The sequence below is a fragment of the Microtus ochrogaster genome, chromosome 7 (genome assembly GCF_000317375.1).
Source record: "Microtus ochrogaster isolate Prairie Vole_2 chromosome 7, MicOch1.0, whole genome shotgun sequence".
Taxonomy (NCBI): Eukaryota; Metazoa; Chordata; class Mammalia; order Rodentia; family Cricetidae; genus Microtus; species Microtus ochrogaster.
In genome coordinates, this window is record NC_022014.1 from 79,896,671 (window position 1) to 79,905,773 (window position 9,103).

General features: G+C 54.4%; 1 protein-coding gene across 1 annotated transcript in view; it reads right to left on the reverse strand.

Moving 5' to 3' along the window:
- Mxra7 (matrix remodeling associated 7) overlaps positions 1–8,537 on the reverse strand; it is a 25,936-nt gene extending 17,399 nt beyond the window's left edge. Inside the window, exon 1 of the mRNA XM_005350780.3 lies at positions 8,240–8,537. Within this exon, the coding sequence (XP_005350837.1) occupies positions 8,240–8,515 (276 nt within the window). The 5' untranslated portion in view covers positions 8,516–8,537. The remainder of the gene's footprint in view (positions 1–8,239) is intronic.
- Between the last annotated feature and the right edge of the window lie 566 nt (positions 8,538–9,103).

Below are 9,103 nucleotides of genomic sequence, written 5' to 3' on the forward strand. Positions count from 1 at the left end.
GGCGGCCCTGGCAAGCTCACAGAGCAGGCTTCCAGGGACAGTAAGCCAACCTCATGAAAACTAGAGGCTGTGACATGCCTGATGTCATGCCCCAGCAGGCCTGGCTGAGGCTCCAAGCCAATCGTCTCACAGGTAGCTGCTCTTCTGTCGCTGCCCTGCCGGCTGCTCTCTGCAGAGTGCTGAATACACCTGCCTTCTTTCGAAACAAAACAAAGCAGAAGCCAATCACCCCACTGATTGTGGGCCCAGTATAACTGTGTGGATAACTCTATTTCAACTGTTAAGAGTTAATTTTCCCCTTCAGCTTCGTCCAGAGGTGGCAAGAGACGGAAAGTCTCCAGCTAGCATGCCCAAGAAGCCACTGCAGAGGAAGGTCAGGCAGGCTTCTGAATGATTAGAGCAAGGCAAATGTGTGTGTGTGTATATGTGTGTGCACGTGTGTGTGCGCGCCCATCTGCTGTCCCAGGAGATGCCTTTGCCCTGCATCCTACCGACAGGATCAGCAGGAACCCCGTGGCTAGCCACCAAAGCTAATCCAGGGTGTGATGACCTGTCTAAACCTGACGCTCATCTGGATTGATTGACTTTAGACCGCGGCAGCTTGGCTAGGCAGGTGGAGCTCAGTCAGTTCCAGCTCTTTAGGGGGATCGCCTGAAGAAAAGGTAAAGCAGGTGGGGTGGAGGAGACTGCCTGCGGAAGGCATGGCAGGTGGAGGTTGGCAGTATGGCTGGAAAGCGGGGCTGGCTAATGCCAGCCAGTTCAAACCCAGAGCCCTTCTCTCCAGAGGACTGGCGTTATAAACAGTTGTGAGCTGCCAGAAAGATGCTGTGAATCGAACCCAGGTCCTCTGGAAGAGCAGTCAGTGCTCTTAACCATCTCTCCAGCCCCCCCCCCCAATCTCCTTTGTTTGTTTGTTTGTTTTTGAGACACAGTTTCATGTAGCCCAGGCGGGCCTCGAACTTGCTTTGTAGCTGAGAATGACACTAAACTTCCAATGCTTCCACCTCTACCTCCCACCGGCTAAGTGTACCAGTCTTTAGGGCCTGCGATCTGCCCTCTGTCATTCACTCTTGGGTTCCTTGACTCCCTCTGCCTGGCCAGAGGTCTCGCAGATTACAGGGCCTGGACAGCTCAGAGCTGTTTGGCTGCCTGGATCTGCAGAAGGGTAAGAGGGGCTGAGGTTTCCCTATGTGGGAAAGCTCTCTTTGTCTCTGTGTTCTGGGACCCATGTCAGGCACAAAAGGGAGGAAAGTTCTTAGCACTTCGGCCAACACCAGAACGTCAGTTTCCCCTTGAATGCTTCTTGCACTGGGGAGCTCACTCCCTTACGGAGCAGTCTACCTCTGGGGAGCATCAGACAGGGCTTGGGAGTAAGTTATGCAGCAGGGTAGGCTGTAAGTAGGGAGGGGAGAGACAAGGAAACTGAACCTGCCTTTGGCAAAGAGCCAGCAGCAGGTTTTTGTTGGATGGTTGTGGGGTTTGCATGCTCTTTATTGAAAAAGACATCACAGGCGCCTGCTGTCCAGTGGACCTGTGGTAGGAGTGGGGAAGGGGTGGGGAATGTGGTGGGCAGGGGCTTGGTCTCGTTCTTGTGTGCAGACATTCCCCTGCACAGACAATGTGCTCAAAAATAAAAGATGACCTCATGCTGGTTAAGTGCTCCGAGGAGAGCCAAATAGGATGATGCATGGGAGAGAGAGAGAGAGCAGGGAGAGAGCCGGGAGAGAGCTGGGAGGGTGATTGGTATCTGCTAACATGGTCAAGGGCACGGAGACAGGATATGCACAGGGCTTGTATAAAGATGCAGGCTGGTCAGCATGAGTGCCCAGACACAGGCCTGAGCACGAGGAAGACACCAGAGGCCTCGGTGGGGCAGTGAGCCTTGTGATCAAGGTCTATCAGCCTCGGAGGCTAAAGTTACCCTCCTGCAGCAGAAGCTGCGGAGGGCTTCAAGTAAGGAAGCTGGGATGCAGCTTCTGGGTTAATGAAAATCCAACTCGGAGCTGGTGGAGCTGGGCAGCCTAGGGCACAGGGACAGGAGCCTGGGAAAAGGCTATCAGACAGCCTGCAAGAACACAGCACGACTACAGGGAGCTGCTCCCTTGGGAGGAGGCTCTGGGAGCCAGGCAAGAGGGCAGAGAAAAAGAGGAGGGCAAGACAGGCCTGGGCTTCGGGTCTAGGCAGTGTGGGCAGCATGAGGAAAGATTTGGGGAAGAGGGCAGACAGTGACAGACACCTGAGGGGAAGGGGTGTCCGTCCGTCCGCAGGAGATGGGAGAGGGCTTCGTGCGTTTGGGCGTCCTTCACTACCATCAGGGCAATGGTGGCTGGGGTGTTCTAGAGGACAACAATGGTGGAGCAGGTTCAGAAGACCTTCGGTTGATAGTATACACCAGAACCTTTCCAATAGGGCGAGGGGAAAGTGAGGGGAAGGGAGAAAACCCAATGACACACATGGGGTAAGGGGTAAGCTTACAGCACAGGAGAGGTGGGGGATGGGGCAGGGGAAAGGAGTGTGTGGGGACACAGACTGAGATAGAGATGGACCAACTCACTGTTCCCTTAGCTAGCACTCTCACCCCGACCTTATCCTGTTCAGACATCCAGTCCAACACCATCCGGGCTCAGTACTGCCCAGTCAAGCACACATTTGCCAGCCTTAAGCAAACTCACTCAAATGAGCAGGCTCGGCAGACTCAGTCCCATCAGATTAACAGTTGGGGCAATGCTCCCATGAGCGGGTTTAGAGGACACCAAGCACTTCATAAAACCAGAACAAGACAAACGCACAAAAGCCCCGTGGGCAGCAGTCTGCACTGTGCCCAACCCCAGGGCAAACGTTGGGCTGAAGCCCCTCCCCCACACTTCAAAATAGAAGAAAATCAAGAAGGGATTGATGACGTCGGAACAGAGAGGGCTGGGGAGCGCAGTCATTCATTCGGGAAAGCCAGGCGGGAGGACTGGTAAAGGGAAAATAACGCAAGGTCGGGCCGGGCTGTCACTCAGTAGCTTCGAGCACTTGCAGGTTATGTCCCGGGTTCCATCAACCAGCAGGCTCATGCCCACACACAGACACACGTATGCACACACATAGATACACACAGGGTAGGTAGGCAGCTTTTAAAATCTCTTTAAGGCTTTAGCCAGAGGAGAAGCTAGTTTTGGATTCCCTAGGCGTGGGAGTCGTGGGTGGTTTGGCCCGGAGAGACTTGCAGACTAGCAGACTACTGCCGGTGGAGGAGATGCTTTCGGGTCTTGAAATTTATCTCCAGCCTCTGAGTCCTCAAAAAATAAGAATCTAAGCCAGGCGGTGGTGGCGCACGCCTTTAATCCCAGCACTCAGGAGGCAGAGGCAGGCGGATCTCTGTGAGTTCGAGACCAGCTTGGTCTACAGAGCTAGTTCCAGGACAGGCTCCAAAGCCACAGAGAAACCCTGTCTCGAAAAACCAAAAAAAAAAAAAAAAAAAAAAAAAAAAAAAAAAATAAGAATCTACCCAAGAGAAAGGCTATTCCAGGAACTCCCCTTTTCCAAGGTTGGGGTTCTGCAGTCTCTGCTCTGTATGTGTGTGTGTGTGTGTGCAATTGAGAAAATTTTAGGGGCTGGAGAGGTGGCTCAGAAGTTAAGAGCACTGGCTGCTTTTTCAGAGAACCATGGCTCAGTTTTCTGCATCTACACGGTGGCTCATAGACTATCCTTAACTCCAGTTCCAGGGATCCAGTGTCCTCTGACCTCTGAGGACACTAGGTACACACATGGAGCACAAGCATACATTCAGGCAAAACACTCATGCATCCAAAATAAAAAAATTTTAAATGTAAAAAAAAATTAATTATTATTATTGGGGGCAACCAAGAATTCAAGGTCTCTGGGTAGTGGTGGCACATGCATTTAACCCCAGCACTTGGGAGTCAGAGGCTGGTGGATCTCTGTGAGTTCAAGGCCAGCCTGCTCTAAGGGAAGGCCACCTTTGTCTTCTCAGTGGGTTCAAGACACCCTGAAGCTATATAAAATCCTGTCTCAGTACAACAGACCTGGCATGTGACTGGGTGAGATGAGTCTGGAGCACAGATGAGATTAGAGCCCTCATAAAAATACTACAAGACACCACGGCAGTCCCCTTCTCTGCCATGTAAGGACACAGCTGGAGATAAGTCACACGGGCAGGAGGTCTCCCCAGAGTCCAGCCTGCTACTCCAAGACCTGAGCATGTCCAGGAGTCAAAGGTGCAATGAAAGCCACCTGTCAACAGTGTCTTATCATATCAGCTAAGCTGATTAAGACAGAACTGGCCCCACAGGACAGGAACTATTACGCGTCTATCTGGCCCTCTCCTACCTGTTTTGGTAAGAGGACAAAATGGGACCAACTTGCGACTGCTAAGTCAGATGAGTTGACAGGGAAGGGCTCAACTGTCCCTCGATCACTGTGGGAGGGCTGGGTCTGTGAGCTTCCAACGTCAACAGGGTTGGGGGCGGCAGGGTCACAAGGTGGAGCTCGAGTTAAAAGCTGAAGGAGCAATACAGTGAAACCCGCATGCTTCTCACCTAGACCCACCCTTCTGCCATCTTTATATTTTCTCTCTGTGTGTCACATTGTGTAACTAATTAAATCCAGACAGAGAATTTCGGCCTGCAGGCTGCTGGAAGCCTCCATCGTTAAAGCATTTGCCGCCAAGCCTGACAACCTGAGTTTACCCTCACAGGTCACCCTCTGACCTCCACATGTGCACCGTGGCCCTGGAATGAGCACACACGTGAAATAAATAAGAGTATTAATAATATAGAGAACTTTAGCGTGTATCTTGCTAACAACAGGTCTCTCCTTTTTAAGTGCTAGGAATCTAACCCACAACCTCATTTAAACTAGACAAGGGCTTTACCACTGGGCAACATCCCTAGCCTTCTAGGATCTTTTCCATATAAACCTAAGGTCAGTACTGCACGCAAAAAAATCCAGCACTGAAATCACCCAAGCCTTGGGTTCCACTCCAAACACCATATACACCAAAGTCCCTACTCTGGACTGGAGAGATGGCTCAGCAGTTAAGAGCATTTAATGCTCTTGCAGAGGACCTGGGCTATGTTCTTAGAACCCACATGGTGGCTCACAACCATCCCTAACTCCTGTTCCAGGGGACCAGACGCCCTCTTCTGGTCTTCGCATGTAGTGCATACACATGCATGCAGGCAAATAGTCATACACATAAAATAAAAATAAATGGATCTTTTTTAATAAGCCCCTACTGTGTGTTTATTTTTTGTTTGTTTTGAGAGTGTCTTGCCACGCTGCCTCAGCTGGTCTCTAACCCCTGGACTCAAGTGAGACTCCCATCTCGAACTCCTAAGTAGAACCAGAACCCACATGCCAGGAGGCCTGACTGGGGCACAGACTAAATGTCTAACCTCAGAGTCATTGGACCGACCCTTGTGCCATGGCTTCTCGGGGAGTCCTCCCATACGAACATGACCTTGCCGGGATGATGACTTCACTCAGGAGACCTGGCCATCCTAAAACCCCAGCATACACACCAGCGTCAAGAAAGCTCTGCTCTCCAGCTCTAAGCAGGACCAGCTTCTGTCCGGACACAGCTGCTTCATAGTTCTCGGCGGGAACTAGGTGTGCCCACCCACCATGCTTCCTGCACTGCCCGCCCCAAGTAATGCCCACGAGAGAGATGAAACACATTCTAATAATATGATCCTACCTCTCCGAGTCCCTGCCCAGGACTGTAAACTGCTGCGGGGTGGGGAGGCAGGCCGGCTAACAGGACGGGACCTCAGCTTGGCTGGCCTCACACCCACCCACCCCCAACCCTGCTCCCTGAGTCCCCACTTGGGCCTCAGTCTATAACTGTCCCCTCCCACCACCTGGTCCCTGGCCTAGAGGGCACCCAGCCTGCAAGGGGGGCGCTACCCAAAGTCATCTATGCAGCAGCTGAAGGCTGCCTCCCGGACTCCAGATCCTTCTCAGTAATCAGCTTTGCGAGGCAGAGCCTGCAGCTGCCACAGACAGCCAGGCCTCCATGGGAAAGGAGCAGACTGGATTAGGAGGAAGTAGTTAACAGAGAACGAAGAGAATGAGGTGGGGGAGAGGCGCGTTAAGCCTCTGGGGGGGGGGGCAGTGGCTCCCGCCCAACAGAAGTGGGGTAGGCCCTGATCCACCTAGGGACCATGAAGGGAGCCTCCATGTAGGGCATCATCCAGCCACAGCCTCTCATCCCAACCCGGGGTTTTCTTCCTTAGGGCTATCCCTGCTCCCCCCCCCACACACACACAATGTGAGCATCAGAAGAAAGAGCTGGAAATGCCTGAGTCCATTTTAAGACAACTTCTAACACCGACGCCCACGATTGGAAGGCGTGGAAGGAACACACAAAGGAGTCTCTGTCTCCCAGGTCCTCACCTGGGACTCTGCCCACTTGACACTGCTGGCCGGAGTCAGAGACCAGGCTCACAGGTGATGGGCCTGACCTCCAAATGAGAAAACTACCTTACTGTTGGGTGGACTCCCTCAGGACAACTCGGCTGCCACCTTGAACTCCCTGCACGGTACCTCGTCCTCCACAGTATCCACTAGCCTGGGTGTGGCGGCCGTGCCTGTAATCCTAGGGTTTGTTTTGTTTGCCTTTTGGAATTGGGGGAGGCTCGTTATGCAGACCAGGCTTGATTTGAATTCACAGAGATCTGTCCTCCTCCGACTCCTGAGTGCTTAGAATAAAGGTGTGAGTCAGCAGGCTTCGGGAAGCCGAGGCAGGAGGATTTTGAGTTTGAGGTCAGCCTTGAGAACACAGTGGGGCTCCGGGCCAGTCCAGGATACATGTCAAGAATATGCCTCACCAACCAACCAACACCAGAAAATAATCCAAAATGCCCACTTGCGTTAATTATACGAAGGCCCCTGTTTCAATACTGTGACTGACCCTGTTACAGGGTGAGCGTCTTGAAAAACCTTGTAGAAAGTTTCTTAAGAAACTGCTCTACTCCACAGGACCAAGATAGGATTGCACCCCAACAGACACCTTGGTCTAGCCGGAATCTAGAGGAACAGTTTAAAACGGAGCTGGTGGAGGGAGCCCCGTAATGTCCTGAGAGGAACCCCAAACCCCACCTGCCAATCACCCCGGGTCTGCGAGCCTCCAGCAGCATCCTGTTCTCCCTGGGTTGAGCACAATAGCGGCTCCTCACAGCCGGCTCTGGGCAAGTTAGAAGCCACACTAATGACACAATTAGTCACCCACTTGTCAAGCAAAGAGCCTGATAGTAGGGGGTCTGGCAGACTCAGCAAAGAGAAAGGCCTGGGCCCAGTCTCACTGCCGCCTCCTCTGTCCCAAGGGCTTCAATCCCGTGTAAACCGTTGTATCCAGCGAGGGACAGAGGAAGCACCGGCAGATATGCTCACCATACCCACGCCAGCGCAGCAAGCCCACGGCTTCCACGAGCCATCCTGCCTTCAGGATGAAGAACAAAGTGTTAAAATCTGACCGGAGACCAGAGTGGTTGGCCTGGCCTGGAGCTGTGAAATTCCAGTAACCTCGGGCAAGCCAGGATCCAATCTACAGCGCATCAGAGAATGGGCAAGGGGCGTGCGATGGGTGCCCTGAAGAAGGCCTAGTCTGCTGAGGGCCGGCTCCTGGGAGGTGGGGACGGGGGTGGGGCTGGGGGTGGGAGTGGAGAAGGGGGGCTAGGGCTTCTACTCGTACCTTTTGTTCCACACCAGGTGGACTCATCTGCAACCAGGGGGTGGGGATTGAGGGTGTCAAAACCTACAAGCAGTTTGAAAACGACAATAACATGGTCCCAGTAAGTGCTCTTCTTTCAGTCCAGTCCGCCCGGCCTCACACAACGCCCACATTGCCTCTGGAATCAGGATTTCAAGTTGACACAGGCAACTCCCCTTCTCGCACACCCCATCCCAAAGTAGTGAGTTATCGAGAGTAAGCCAACTCCAGTGCAGATCTTGAAGAAGGGCACGTGTCCGTAGGTTTGGGCACGCGTGGGCAAAGGCGGGGAGAGAGGAGGGTGCAAAGAGCAGAGTGTCAACGTCCGTGGGAGGCCCGGGAACGCCAGAGCGGGGAGGAAGGGAGGGAGAGAGGCCAGCTCCACTTTGGGGGAGGATGGAGCGTACCGGCCGCAGGAACCCTCCTTTCCTGCCAGCCGCTGGCTCGGCCCTTCCTGCGGAGGTTCAGCCGGCAGGCTCATGGGTGTCCTAGCGGGGACCCCACGGCGAACCCGGTGCGTACCTGTCTCCCCTCGTCCGCCGGCTCCTCCGCCACGGGCTCTCTCGGCTCCTCCATGCGCTCGGGCTGGGGCGGCCCCGCGGGTGAGGGCTCCGAGGCGCTGGGCTCGGGAGGCTCAGGCGGTGCCGGAGCCCCGGGGGCCTCAGTCGGGGACGCGCGTTCCGGGGCCGGGGCCGAGGCCGGGGCCGCCCCACGCCGCAGCAGCAGCCAAGCAAGCAGCAGTGCCAACGCTGTGGCCAGCGCGGGCAGAGCGGCCAGCAATTCGGCCGGCGCCTCCATCGCGCCGCGGCCGCCGAGTGCCCGCCCGCCGGGACCCCGAGGGAGCCGCCGCGCCCCGCCACAAGGCCACGCCCCGAGGCGGAGTCCCCCCAAACCACGCCCCCTCGCGTTCTCAGGGTGCCTTGGAGTCCGGACCTTGGGAGGCTGCAGTCCACCTCTCGCTGGTTGATGCTCTGGGGCACCTGCTCTGCTCATGCTTGCTGAATGGAGTGAAAGGCTCATTGTTCCTCGTCTTTAGATTTGGCTTCTTTTCAGCCGTGTGCAAGAACATCTTAGAGGTGGTGGTGCAGACAAGTGATCCGCGGCACTCGAAGTGGGTTGGGTGCAGGAGTTCAAGGTCTTCCTCAGGTACAGAGTTCTGGGCCATACAAGATCTCATCTCATAACAACACCCACTACACACAAAAATACTCATCTTGGGGTACTGGTGATGTGGGCCCTATGGGGGAACTTATGGGGGCAAGTCCAAGGAGGCTTATGAAAATTGAACACTAATTCCCTCAAAAGGAAAACAAATCAAGCCGGGCGGTGGTGGCGCATGCCTTTAATCCCAGCACTTGGGGGCTGGAGAGATGGCTCAGAGGTTAA